This window comes from Furipterus horrens, unplaced genomic scaffold (assembly GCF_987537825.1).
Source record: "Furipterus horrens unplaced genomic scaffold, mFurHor1.1.pri manual_scaffold_21, whole genome shotgun sequence".
Classification (NCBI taxonomy): Eukaryota; Metazoa; Chordata; class Mammalia; order Chiroptera; family Furipteridae; genus Furipterus; species Furipterus horrens.
This window is the reverse complement of record NW_028327191.1, coordinates 69,253-83,566: the sequence shown is the minus strand read 5'-3', so window position 1 is coordinate 83,566 and position 14,314 is coordinate 69,253. Positions and strand designations below refer to the sequence as shown.

The 14,314-nt window shown below is 48.4% G+C and overlaps 1 protein-coding gene across 1 annotated transcript; it reads right to left on the bottom strand.

Moving 5' to 3' along the window:
* Positions 1 to 6,117: 6,117 nt before the first annotated feature.
* Positions 6,118 to 12,138, bottom strand: LOC149990157 (histone-lysine N-methyltransferase PRDM9-like). The gene is made up of 6 exons (XM_090265629.1): positions 12,066 to 12,138; positions 11,604 to 11,875; positions 10,922 to 10,989; positions 9,594 to 9,787; positions 7,533 to 7,767; positions 6,118 to 6,148 (listed from the first exon to the last, which is right to left on the bottom strand). Exons 1-6 carry the CDS (start codon positions 12,136 to 12,138, stop codon positions 6,118 to 6,120), a joined length of 873 nt encoding a protein of 290 aa, XP_090121755.1.
* Positions 12,139 to 14,314: the final 2,176 nt, after the last annotated feature.

Sequence of the window (14,314 nt, the reverse complement as noted above, 5' to 3'; positions counted from 1 at the left end):
TGCCCTGTTCCCTCTATGGAGGGTCCCCTCCCCGCTCTGCCCTGACCTTCCATGGAGGGTCCCCTCCCCTGTCCCAGGAGAGGCGCGATTTCACACCCAGGCTGCAAAGTCTCATGCTGCTTCCATTCTAACCGACTCCTCATCATGCTCCATAGGGAGCAGGGCTTCTCATGCTCAGCACTGCTGCAGGGGCGCCGAGCAGTCCCTGTGAGAAGTTTCAGTGTGTAAGTACGTAAGGGCTTCAGATGTCCTTTGTGAGGAGTAGCAAGGACTTGCTAAAAGGCCTTGGGAAAAAATGTAAGGAGGAGTGTTATAGCAATTAGTGGTTTACAAGCTAAAAGCACCTCAGCCTCTGTCACCTCCCACTTGTTTGCTTCTGTCTGGTTTAGAACATTTGTGAAGGTTGTGCTTTGCAGAATGTCTAGCCCTTTGAAAACAAATGGCTTCACAGGGAGTCCGTCCCTGGCTGAGGAGCTGTGCTGCCGCCGAAGATAACCTTTAGCCTTGCGAATTTCTGTTCCTGTTACTGCCAAGACACCCCTGCAGTCCTGCCCAGCCCCCTCTTCCTAAGGCTTTTTCCCGCCAAAGAAGAAACAAAGAGACTGCACCAGTATAAAAACCCAGCGTTTAGACTCCACTGTAGGTTGGAGCATGTTAGAGACCTGCTCAGGGTCTGCCCAACTCCTGGCCATTATTAAAATCCTTTGCTTAACTTTATACACCGCTTCAGAGTGTTCCATCTCGCCTATGTAGCCGTAACACTATGGATAATTCTTTCTCTTTGGGGATTTTCCTCTGCCTTGTAGCTGCTTATTAGCATTCATTACCTCTGTTCACAGCATGCCTGTAACACCCTCCCTAAGGACAATCTGAAAGGTCTCCATAGAAATCAACCTTTGCTTGAAAACTACTGATCTCAAATCTTGGATTATTTTTTGAACCTGAATGATCTGGCCTTGGTATTGTTAGGGCTAAAGAAGCAAGCCAGTGACTCTCAAACCAGTAGGAGATAATTAACAGATGAATCATGGGAAAGAGGTGAGGAAATGACATTCTGCAGCTCCTCACACATGTCTGTGGGATCAGAAGGAGAAAAATTGTTGTCATCAAACAGAGAAATGGTAAGATGTAGCTAGAGAACTTTGCAAATAAGTTGGAGATAGACCTATAACTAGGTTACCCTTAGTTAATCACTTCCTGAGTTAAGTAGTTAATCAGGTTAGATTGCTAACCTGGGTTAACCAGTAACAGAGAAATGAGGGAGAAGGAGAGGGGAGGGGGAGCTAATCGCATTAGTATAAAACCAGTTTTCTTTGTCTGTTTCTCCTGCACATGCCCCTGGCTGGTGGTGCGCCCGACTCCGGAGACTCGTGAATAAACGCCTCACTTTGCCGCTCAAGCCCTGTGTCCTGGCGTTTTATTGAGAGCATTTCTCACAATAGCATTTATCTCGACTTAAAATAATATCTATATTTTCTTGCCCATGTGAACAGTGAGCTCCATGATGGGGTGTTTGTGTCTCTCACGGATGTGTGTCCTGTTGTACACTGTGTCTGACCATGTCCCTGACATTAGTAAGTGCTTCACCTGCACTTACTAAGTGAATGACCTCCCTCAGCGAGGCCCCAGGACGCCCTCCTTGAAGAAACACCTGCGCCATCAGCTTGCCACAAAGTGCTCTGCGCCCAGGTGGAGCCACCCACAGCCCTGGGCACCGCTGGCTGCCCGGGGCCTTCCCCTGACGAGGCAGCTCAGTGCAGACTCCCTGCGGTCCTGACGCCGCACCCACCGGCGGGTCCAGGACCCTTGTCAGATCGCAGCCTGTCCCCACTCTTAGTCCACCCGTCCCTCTCTTCCCTCCCAGCGGGTGCAGGACTAGGATGCGCTGCCCGGATGACCGCACATGGGCGGGGGGGTGGTCGGTGCAGGACTGAGGAGAGCATCAGCCGGACAGTGGGGTGGGGTGGCCAAAGGCCTCAAGAAGGGGAGTGGAAAGGAGGTGCGGGCAATGTCCCTCAGAGAAGTTCCAGCACTTGGGGAGAAGGAGGGACAAGGACCTGCCAGGTGAGGGACAGGAGGGGGCAAAGGCGTGCTGTGTCGGCAAGAGTTTAACAAAGGGCCCAGGCTGGGGGAGGGGAAGGCGGGGCTGCGACCCCGGCAGGTCCGGGTGGCTGGGTTGGGGGGGGGCGGCGGTGAGCAGCCCAGGTGAGAAGGGACGGGCCTTGGCGCGTTTGGAAGGAGGGCTGGACGCTTGTGAGCGGCGTGGGAAGAGGTGAGCGCAGGAGAGGTTGGACCAAAGAGTCCAGGGGGAGGTGTTGAAAGGGTTAAACTGGAGGTGGGACAGGAATTTGGGTGGAAGGAGAGAGAACCCAGGTCTGGAGCTGAGACCTGTCGGTGGGCGGGGGTGACGGAGAAGGTGAGAGAGTTGGGAGGAAGGGCAGTGGGTAGGAGACGGGACAGGGGGCCGCATATTCCTGCAGGTGTGGGGGTTCCTTCCCCCGCGCAGAGGAGGAGAGTGGAGTGAAGCAGCGTCGCTGCAGACAGTCCCCCCTGCCAGGCCTCAGCCCTGATGGGGCAGAGAGGCCGAGGGCGGGCGGGGCGGGTTTGCGGAGCTGGCGCTGGCCGGGGGTTCACCTGGGTGCTCGCCAAGGCCTCCCAGTTTCCTCTCTTTCTTTCCCGGTTCATGGAAAGAAGAAAAAATGGGAAAAGTGGCGTCCCGGGAGGGTGGTCAGGGAGAGGAGGGCTCCTCTGGTTTTCAGCGGAGCGAGAAGGAGGAGACAGTCGTGCCGGACCGTAGTGGCCGAAGCGGGGGCTCTGGACGTCTGAGCGAGGGGCCAGCACACAGCGGACGGCGTCTGGGCGGCAGGCCCGTGAGATGAGCGCTTTGCTCTCCAGACATTTCTGCTGCTGCTCAGGTGCCCGGAGGGAGCGGTCAGCGTTTATACATCAGAAATGTCCCGGGTGAAATAAATGTCCTTGTCTGAGCGGATGCCCCCCCACCCCGAGTGGACATCCTGTCCTCAACATGTGCTCGGCCAGAGAAAGGGCCAGGACAGAGTCTGGGGGACAGTTCCCGTCCGATAAGTGAAGTGATTGATGGGACGCGTCTTCTCTGGCCGTAGCCACTTTGAGTCGTTCTCCCTAAAGATGAGAGCTGACGTTAATATTGTCGCAAAAGTATGCAGGTCCCATAAGGACTTGAGGAATCAGGTAGAATGTGTCAGGATAATTAATTGCTTTCTGTCCGGTTGTTAAACTTGGGACCTTTCTTGCCACGAATTGCTGGGTCTGGACATTCTCGGAGTCAGTGTCGTCTGGTGACTTGGCATCACTGAATGATTAGGACCACAGTGCTGGCTGTGTTCTTCCTTATTTTCCAGTGGTGAGTAAGGTGGAGACCATGATGCTTCATTTCCTGGGGTCTGTCGTGTCCAATCATATTTTAACTATTTTAGGGGAAGTTGTGGAAGATGTGGCTCCCTTTCAGCTGGAATTTTCCTAGATTTAATGGATTTAAGTAGGACTGCTAGAAGGGGACATGGGGACAAGCCCCAAAACTGTGTGGGGGCTGCATGGCCCCTCCAGCGGGGGCATCCGATTCGCCTCCGTGTCCCACATGCCACCTGTGCACAGGTATCGGGGTGGTGGCATCTCGCGGTCACCCAGGACAGCTCTTTGTGGCTGTCCACCACGTCATGTGGAGCCTTTTTGCTAGGATGGTGGCTTCAGCATCCCCTGAGTAGTGTCTCCTGGGACATGGAGGAACAGATGAGGTGGATGGAGAGTCATTCTACAGAGGACCAGCAGAGGTCTGCTCGATGTGGAAAATTGTGAGGGTTTTCTAGGTTTTTGTGTGGTGTAATGGGGAGTTTGGGTGAGGGTCAGTTGGACAGAACACAGGCTTGTTTGTGTTTTGCTGCAAATCCTAGAGTAACTAAGAATATTTGAGACTATTAGTAAACATGTCTTGTGGAATACTTTAAAAATTGTTCTGTGAATAAATATATTTCTAGAAGTGATTGAATTTTTTAATAAATACCAATCTAAAGAGTACTGGCGTAATAGAGAATTCACAATTTCTTACTCTTAGTTTTCACTAGAAATTAAGGTTTTTTTTTAAAGGTTAAGAATGGTAATTAAAGGTATAGAAAAAGCAGTAGAGCAAAGAACTGTGTATAAGAGAAAAACAAGATATGTTGTGATTGAATCAAAAGTTATGGGATACGGTCATGTATTTTTCAGAGAAAGGGAATTACCATATATTTTGCTCCATAAGATGCAGTTTTTTTCCCCCAAAAGTGGGGGGAAATGTTTGTGTGTCTTATGGGGCGAATATTGCATCATGGACCATGGTATGTATTACCTGACCTGTCAGCGGTGGCGACAGCTGTTAGAAGAGGAAGAGTGGGTCCACACAAAACCCCTGGGGATGCTTAAATGTCCCAGTGTGCTGCTGATTCTCAGGGTGTCTGTCAGTTGCCACCCTCCTCTGCCCATCACCTGGGACCTGGGAGAGTGGAGAGAGCCACCTGACACTCCCAGCTACAAGCACTGAGCTGTCCAATCAGCTGAGGCTAATAACAGGCATGAGGCACAGTGCCAAATGCCAATTGTCTTTGACACTGGGTGGGGTGTGTGTCAGTAGAACCGCCTCCAATCAATCACTGCATTTTAAGCTCTGCCAATCATGAGAGGCAGGTGGGTGGAGCTGAAGTAACATGTTGTCTGCTGGCTACTGGCTCTGTTAGATGCTACAGCTGTCTCGTCTACCTCCATACTGTTTCTAGTGCACCCCAGATTTCTGTGTGAGGAGGCCAGCAGTAACTGGATGCGCAGCCATAAGTGCTGAAGTTTGTCATATATAAAGGGAGGTATGGTGGGGTCACTATTCTAGTAGTAACCCAGGCACTGAGGGGATAGCCGAAACAGCACTGGGGGTCTTCCGCCAGCACCTGTAACCAGGATAGTGATACTGTCAGTGACTGTTACAACTAGTGATACCTCTTAACTCCCTCAATGCCTGTTATTAAAGGCCCCCATAAATCCTGACGCTAGCGATCATGAGTTCTGGGGGTTCCCAGAAAACTAGAAGAGTACTTGAACTTTAAAGGCTCTCCTCATTTGTTCATGACAGCGATGATGGTTCTTAATACCGGTGTTAACTGCCGTTCACTTTGCATGGTTGAAATATTATTCTGTTATATTTTATTAAATATTTTAGCCCACCATTTGGTTCATAATATTTTGTTTTCTTGTTTTCCTCCTCTAAACCTAGGTGCGTCTTATGGTCAAGTGTGTCCTATAGTGCAAAAAAATAGGGTAATTTTGTTCTAAGTGCGGCTGGTTGTTTTAGAACGAGACAGAGGACAAGCAGGATGAGAGCAGAATGTTGAAAGGGAAGCGGTAGAAGATTTGTGAAGAGAAATATATAGAGAGGAGGTTTTAGAGATGGTGAAGCTGAATACGATGAGAGTAAATTTAATTAAGAAAATGACTGTAAATAAGAAAAGTAAGGTGATGTAGAAGCAGAATTTGGTTCTATTTTATTTTGTTAAAAGGACGGTTTTCTTGTATTGTGTAGCAGCAGATAAGATAGCATGAGACATTTTCTGCCTACACAGTGAAGATACTATGTGTCCTTAAAATATGTTTCTGTTTTATATTGTTTTAACCAGGTCTTTGATTACTAAAGAAGGCAGTCTTCTCAATCCTAAAATCCAAAGATGTGAGAACCACATACTGACCCAGAGCCAACGTGACAGGACCCCTGCTCTCTCGGGTAAGACTCCTGCCGACACTCACAGGACTCAGAGCTCACACCCCAGGATCCTCTCATCTCTCAGGTTGGACTCCTCCACAGTCGCATGCCCCAGAGGCGATGCCAAAGGACCTCACACTCTTTCAGGCGGGTCCACATTTTATACTAAATGGATCTAGAAGTGATGTGAGAGGATCTCCAGTTCTAACGTGAGGGAACATGTCCCCATGGTCAGAGGACTCAGAGGTGACATGACAGAACCCCCTACTTTCTCAGGTGAGACGCCTCCCCACAATCCCAGGGCCCAGATCTGATACGTCAGGGTTCTATACTCTCTCAGGGAAGACCCCTCCCAGCACTCAGAATTCCGAGCGGATGTGGCAGGACCTTCTATGCCGACAGAGTGGAATGACCCCCGTGCTCAGATGCACACTGCTAGGAAATGGTCTTCTCTGCTGCCATCTAGTGCACATGTTAGGGATGACACCTAATAATTAAGCCCTTATTGTTAATGCATAAATTTTTTTGTGTTGAAATTATTCTTTAACTTCCCATTGTGATTTCTTTTGAGGGTTATTTAGAAATGTATTTTATAACTTTTATTTTTTTAAAGATTTTTAGTTTATTTTATTTCTAGAGAGAAGGGAAGGGAGGGAGAAAGAGAAGGAGAGAAACATCCATGTGTGGTTGCCTCTCGCTCATCCCCAACTGGGGACCTGGCCCACAACCCAGGCATGTTTCCTGAGTGGGAATTGAATCAGCAACCCTTTGGTTCACAGGCTGGCTACTCAATCCACTGAGCCACACCAGCCAGGGCCCAAAACTGTTTTGAGCAGTGGAAAAAACGTCTGGATAGGTGTATGGCATCAAATGGAGAGCACTTTGAAGGTGACTGAAGGTTAAATATGTAAGAATAAATACACAACTTTTTATAAATACATCTTGGGGTTTTTTTTGCCACCCCACCCCCCATATACTGCTCCCTGGGTGGTAGCCTAACCAGATTGACTCTGGACTCAGGCCTTTGCAGAAGCTGAGTCTCTGTGGCTGGGAGCACTAGCTCTGTGAGGTCCTCCTGGAAGGCTCTGCTTTCAGTGATGGGGGGAGTAAGGCGAGTGGGATTCAAAGTTGTATGGAGACAACACGTTTCAGAACAAGAGGCCAAAAAACAGGGAGGAGGTTGGTGTTGACATCTACATAGCATTTAAGGAGCTGTTTGTCTATCTCATCTCTTGTTATGAAAGTAGAGGATTTGTTTAACCAGTTACTTCTTTACAAATGACACTCTTGGGGAGAGTCAAGGGCCGGTATACTTATCTGAAGTGCCCTCAGGGCTGGGGTGTAAAGTGCGTGGAGGCTGCATTTGCCCTATGGCTATCAAGGTGCTAATGACTTACCCTCCCTGCAAACATAGGGCTTCTCCCCTGAGTGTGTCCTGTGGTGTGAGATGAGATGTGACTTACGTGCAAAGCCTCGCTCACACTCCCTGCAAACATAGGGCTTCTCCCCTGAGTGTATCTTCTGGTGTCTGCTGAGCTGTAACCTGTCATTGAAGCCTTGCCCACACCCTCCATATTTGATTGTTACAATTCTTGACGCTCCTACTTCCATGAATAATTTCTCTGTGTCCTCTGGATTCGCCTTCTGGCCTGTGCTGAGCTCTTCCTCCATCATCCCCTCATGCTCACTCAAGCTTCCCATTTGTTTATCAGGAGGTTTCGACAATGCCCCTGAAACCCTCCTTTGCCTGATCCTTTTAAGCAAAGGTTTGGACCTTTCTTTGGCCTCTCGACCTTCCCCTGTGTCCTTCCAACTGTGTGTAATGGCATGGTGCTGCTGCTGCTGACTCTGCTCCGCTGGGCTGCGGTCCTCTGACTGGAGGTGTTTTCTTGCAGATGTTCCCGGGAGAATCTGAGAGGGGTGACTGCGTTTCACATGTTGGCTGAGGAATTTCTCACTGGAGAAGGCGAGAGAGCAGGAGGGACATGGGTGGACCTCTGGCTTTGGTTCTGCTGAAAGAGAAGGTTTTGGTCAGCAGTGACATGGACAAGGCTGCCTCAGCTGCACACTTGGTCTCCTGAGAAGACCTGTCTCGCCAAGCATTCTTATAGTGTTGACAACGCAAGCTCTGTCCCCCACACTGTTCGTATTTTTCTTTTAATTTCTATGCACTGCAATGTTTTCAGAAAGCAGAAAGCCCGTATCATGGGTCGTGCCTGCACATAGGCCAGACTAGGGACTTTCAAGTAGCATCAGAGGCTGTTCCTCTCCTTGTGTGGATGGAACTGCAGTGACCTTTTCCATGTACGTGTATCTTCTAAGTAAGTCATAGTAAAGAGAGAAACCACAGGCCCCACCTAGCAATTGCTTCTCTCGGTTCTCTGAAATTATAAAATAAAAACATGTCCTTCCTCAGCCTCACACCAAGTATTCACACTTTATTTCATTCAGTGTTAGCCCATTTCAAATACACTAGGAAGTCCTGTTTTAAAATAGTTATCCAACCACAGTTCCAACACACCCGACTCCCATACCCCTGCAGCCCATCTGCATCTTCTCTCACTTGTAAATGAAGTCATCACTGTGGGATTCCACTGAAGTTGATTTTCCAAAATTTAACAAAGCCTAATTTTAGAACAGAGTCATGCCCTGGCCTCTGCAGGGCTTTCCGGCCATCACTCTCTCATGCTCACGCTGCAGCTGAAAACAGCACAGTTGTCCCATCTTGCAAAGGAACGTCCAAGTGGCTCAGCTTGGATCATGGACCCTGTGTTTCCAGCTGCTGGACCTGTATCTGATTTGCATTGTTACCCTCCATGTTGAGGTCGAGACCGAGTGTCCCTCAGCCAGCTCAAACCCCCCCTCTCCTTCTCTGCACTAGCTGCCCCTCTACCTGGGACCCTTTGCCCACAGGTATTGTTCTAAGTGTTCTCCATGCAAAGGACCCTCCCTGAGCACCAGCCACACTGCACCCTCCGTTCGCAGTGATCCCCAGGTACTTGGTTGTGGATTCCTTTTCCCTAAAGCACTAATCGTTGTGTGATATTGTGCACATGCAAGCATCCGTCCCTGAGTTTCCCTCCTTCGCCCGTCAGCTGCTCAAGAGCAGCGATTCTCATCTTTATGCTAATCGGTATCTCCAGTTCCCAGAACTCTGTGTGGCACAGAGTAAGAACTCACAGGACAACTACCTGAAATAATGAATAAGTGCATATTAACATACACATTTCATCTAGAAATACAGAGGAAAGTAAGAAGAAACAGCTATAAAAAGGTTAGAAAAAATCTGCTTTGGTGAGAGAGTTGGTTAGTGTTTAAAAACTTTTTTTTGCTCTGTCCATGGTGGCTCAGTTGGTCGGGTGTTGTCCCACAAATTTAAAGGTCATGGGTTTGATCGCTGGTCAGGGCTCATGGATGGGTTGAGTGTTTAGTCCCCAGTCAGGTCAGGGTGCGTACAAGAGTCAATGAGAGACGTTTTTCTCACACATTGATGTTTCTCTCTCTCTCTCTCTCTCTCTCTCTCTCTCTCCCCGCCCCCCCTTCCCTTCTCTCTAAAAATAAATAATTAAAATCTTCTTTAAAACTTGGGTTTTTTGGCCTCTAAGCCTTTCAGCACTATATGCTGTTGTGTATTCAGTGCATGAAGCATTTTAAAAATTGGAACAGAAAGAAAATAAAAATTGTTCCTAGGAGTCAAATGCATATGAAATGACTCCTTGATTTCTGAAGCATCTGACTTGAAATTGTACTGACTTTAGAGTGGAGTTGGACTGTGAACATTTCTATGAGAGTTCTCTCTTTTACTTCTGTCTTGAAGGAGAACAGCGGTGCCCACCTCTCCTGGCCGCGAGCTCTGTCTTCCACTTGCTGCCCCACTTGATGCCCAGCTCCTGGCCGTACTCATCCCCGTACCAGACCAGCAGTTCACAGCCTGGCCTGACGACCTGGCAGGTTCGGTAGAAAATCTGCCTGTGATACTGAAAGGCCCCCAGGTTCTGTTCTTCATCATCCCGGGCACAGTTCACATACCTGTGATTGAGGGAGAGGAAGGGAAAGAAAAACACAGCAGTGAGATCCCGCTACCTGTCACATCCACGTCCAGCTCCTCACTGATGCTTAAGGCCCTCGGGCTTTGATGTCACCCACTCCCCCCAGTGCTCCCGGGGAGCCTTCTGTTCAACATCTGAGCCTCTGTCAGATGTCATATGAATATCTGTCTCCAAGTCCTGCTCACGGGGCTCATCTTGCCTAAGACCATTTCCCAAAGCCCAGTTCCAGACTTAAGATACACCCCGATTGGCCATGAAACGCAGCTCCCTCTAGCTTCTCTAAACGCTAAGTCGAGTTCTGTTTCACACCAGAGAACCTGGTGCTTGATCTAGACTCTGCTTCTAGATTATCTCACATCATTCAATACTCATCCCAAGTCTATCTTCTCTTGAGAGGTCTTTCTCCAATCATTGCATACTTTTCTTGGGGTAAAATTAACTTGTCCCCCCAAGGTTCCCATAGAAACCTGGAGGCCTCTCTGTCTCAGCAAGATAACAGAGCAATGATAGTTGATTCACATTCTCTTTTCCCTGATTAAAAAAAAAAAAAAAGAGCCGCTCGTGCAAGGGGCTCATGACCACTCATCTGCAGGCCTGAGAATGCAGCTCTAGTTAGAGGTGATGCTGGGCTGCTTTGCTGGGCTGTCCTTGGTTTAGCCTATCTTGGCACTGTGCACTTCTGTAAAGGTAGGAAAAGTGTACTCATATACTTCTAAAAGCAATCATTTAATGTCTGTCTGCAGTAAGTCCTTCATAAGGACACGGGTTGTGTGATCTCTTTAAGTAATAAATAACTTGGTCTAAACTGGAACCATAGTAAGTGCTTAATTAATGTTAGATGAAGTAAAGTATAATCCAGTATTCCAGTACATCTAGGCTCTTCAAGGTTTCTTTCCCCCATTGTCCAAGGTTTGTCTAGCATACATCTTTATATTTTGAGGGTGTACACTGTATTTTTATCTCCTTTTTTCCTAAATGTCTCCTGATATGAAAGAATCCCATGTGGAGAACAAAAGAAACAGGATTGAGGGAGGCCACCAAGGGGGCAGGATGACAGGGAAAGCCTGTGGCAGACAAGAGTCCTCTCGGGCACCCAGAAATTGATCGACCGTACCTCACCCAGTTGGCCCAGGATTTGTCCTTCCCATCCACATACTCATAGCAGTTTCTGCCTTTGGTGATCTGCGTTTCAGGAGAAGAAGTTAAAGGCTTTTTTTGGTGGGGAGGTAACAGAAGAATTATTTCACTATACTGTCATCGAAGCTCTTTCAGCTCACACGGGGATTCAACCGCCAGTTGCGACCACAGGATATTTTTCTTAGTCATCAGGATATTTTTCTTACTCATCATGTACACATATGAGCCTGTCCCATCAGAGCAGGAGCCTATAAGGGAGGAGCCAGTGCCTTGTGTGTGTACCACTTTGCTCCCAGTTACCCTCTGGTCCTTTTGTTTTTAAAGAATTTATTTATTTTTAGAGAGAGGGGGAGGGAAGGAGAAAGAGAAGGAGAGAAACATCCACGTGTGGTTACCCCTCACGTGCTGACTGGGAATCGAACCGGCGACACTTCGGTTCACAGGCCGGCACTCAGTCCACTGAGTCACAACAGCCAGGGGTACCTTCTGATCCTTAAACAGGAGGAGCTTCCCGTTCATGCAAAGCCCATTCAGTACACAGAGCTAACCATATTATTGATCCCCATCCATGTCTAGCATGTAGAAGGTGAGGTCCCACCAGGCCTCAGGAAGGATGTCGGAAGCCAGAGGGCAGGGTAAGAGGTAAACACTTCTCTCACCAGCCAGGAGTATCCACCGTTGGCAGCCTCTTCATCGTCTGTGATGCGACCCTCATAAGGGCCAAAGTGCAGACCCACAGGCAGATCGGAAGCCTCATTCCACACTCCAAGCCCAGCCTCAGGGATGCCTGATGTTGCAATTCTCAGCCCAGGCGGTAGAGTGAGGGCTGAGCGGTCGGGATGCCCCTTGTCCACTGCATGATCTTTTACAAACGTAGGGGGCCCGTGCACAGCACAGCTGTCAGTGAAGAACTTCTGACACTTCTCACAATCTGGAGGCGAGAAGAACAGGGGTTAGGGGTTTCTGAATACAGAGAGCTTCAAAGAGAGCGCAGGCCCTCACCTCACTGAGGCTCCATCCTGCTCTCCTGGTCACTGGAGGAACGGAATGATTTGGGGACCAAGTGGCTAGATGAAATTATGTAGCCAGACATAACGTGCCCCTTTGGAAGGGTCACTCACAGAGGAAGTCATCATCCTGGGGCTTGCTGACCTCTCGGTACACATGGCCCTTTCTTTCTCGTAGGCTGTACATCTTCATGTCAACCTCCTTTCTCTTGGGGTCTGAGTTTGAGGAAGAAGAGCAGGCGAGCTAGGTTGGTGGGGTCTGGAGTGTCAGTCTCTGTTTTGTCAGAAAGCACACAATCTCCTCCCCTGAAAGCATCACCCGTTCTTTCTACGTACTCTGGTATTTCCCTCCATTCACTACTGGTTCAGAGAGACTAAGTCCACAGTGACTAGAGATGGAGGATTCAATGTCAGTTTCTAGATCGTCCCATGATCAGGTGTAACTTCCTAACCTTCACTCGGTTATAAAATATTGATTGAGGGCACATTACATGTCAGCATTAAGCAAAGGCCTGAGCATACTACACCAGGGATGTACGGTCGGGTCGCTATTATCACAGGTGGGTTTATTGGACAACTCACACATGTCAATAGTTTTAAATTTAATGTAATGCTTTCAAACAACATATGAATGATGTGTCCTTATCTTGACTTTACACATCAGCATTCAGGAGCTAAGAGAATTTATAAGATCAGCCCAAAGCTCCAGTGCTGACTTCAGTGTCAGCTTCATCCAGCTTAAACCCAGGACTATCCCAAGTTTGCCCCACACACCTAGGCCATACTTATCATCCATTCCAGAGGACTTAGAGGAGCTGTAGTGTCCAAGTGATTCTATCTTACCCAATTTTCGTCTAGAGCGCTCTCCAGAGGTCCTTGCTTGTCCAGGAGGGGCCACGGGTTTCTGGGCGTGCTCTGAGCCACTCGCAGTCAGCAAACTAGTCGTTGTGGACAATTCCTTCAAACTAGATTCATTGCTTAATGGTGGTCTGGAGATTGCCTTCAATGTGAGAGTCACATATTAAAAGATAAGATGCATTTATTTAATTTTAAGGGCTTTGATATATTTCCACATGTATGAATCTAAGTAACACTTCAACAGCCCCTGGAAATACCGGAGGAGTGTGGATATCAGAGGGAGAAGAAAGGGCCTGTATGGATACTGAATTCAAGACCAAATCGATGCCTTAGGCTCTTTTATTTCAGGTTTCTTTATGATAGTGAGAGTAAGGGGCATTGGGAAGAGAGTAAACAAATAGTTGGCAGAAACATATCTAGACTCTAGTGAAAATGATGCTCAAAATTTCAAATTGCCATATTTTTTTTTCAGATTTAATGTGTTTTATTGATTAAAATATTACATTTGTGCCAATTTCCCTTCCCTCTGCTCCCCTCCACCCGGTGGCCCCCCTCCCTCCAGTTGTCCCCCCCTTTTAGATTATGTCCATTAGTTGTGCATACAGTTCCTCCCAACCTCTCTCCGTCTATTCCATTCCCTCCTACCTTGATCTCCAATTCCTATATCATCTCCCTCCCTTTCCCCATTCCCCCTCCCTGTTGACCTCCCCCCAATATGCTTCCCGTACCCACAGTTCCTTTTCCACTCTCGTTGCCTATTTAGTTTGCCTTTGTTTCATCTCCCTAGCTTCTGTTTTTTTAAACCAGTCCCTTTAACATCTCATATAACAGTAAGGCCCACCCACCTGAGGCCTTAAAAGCATCCAAGCAATTTTGCATAATGAAAGACACCAGCCACCAGCCTCAGGCGTGTGGAGACATTCTGAAAGCTGCTTCATTTTCCCTATCTCCCAGCCGCAAACTGTGGGGTTTGTTTTTGGACTCCTCTGTTTCTGTAACAAATACTCAGTAAACGGCTGTTCCTGATTTCAAAAGAATTATGTGGTGATGAAAGATGAGGGGACATTCCAGCAATAGCCTTCCTTTCCTTCTGTTCCTTCTCTTCACGCTGAGGCAAAAAGAGCACTTAGGGCAAGCCCCGTACTCAAACACCAGGCTCTCGGGTTACCGGGCGGCCACTTACTCCGCTGAGCCACACCTGCGTGGCCTGCTGCTGCATGCACCAGGGGAACTCTTCAGCGCACATCAGTGGACAGCGCTGCTGCCCACTACTGCACACTGTCTGTCTCAGTGCTGCCATCTGGTGGACAACTGTGGGAACTACAGGTAATTCCTTGTCAGCCTGTATCCTGGCATTGGTCACCAGGAAGCCTGGTATTGCTAATAAGGTAACCACCACGGAACTCGGTTCCTGATACTAGGTAGCTAAGTCTTGCTTACTAGGTCTGCAGCTACCTCTACCGCTGAGCAGATCTCTGAGTTACGGTGACCAGGTCACCCTCCGG

Coding starts and splice junctions, on each gene's coding strand:
- LOC149990157 (XM_090265629.1), bottom strand. CDS start 12,138: ATGTACAGCCTACGAGAAAGAAAGGGCCATGTGTACCGAGAGGTCAGC. Junction 7,768..9,593: donor AGAGCTCGCGGCCAGGAGAG/GTGGGCACCGCT, acceptor CTCTTTCAGCAG/AACCAAAGCCAGAGGTCCAC. Junction 6,149..7,532: donor GGTCGAGAGGCCAAAGAAAG/GTCCAAACCTTT, acceptor CTGTCGGCATAG/AAGGTCCTGCCACATCCGCT.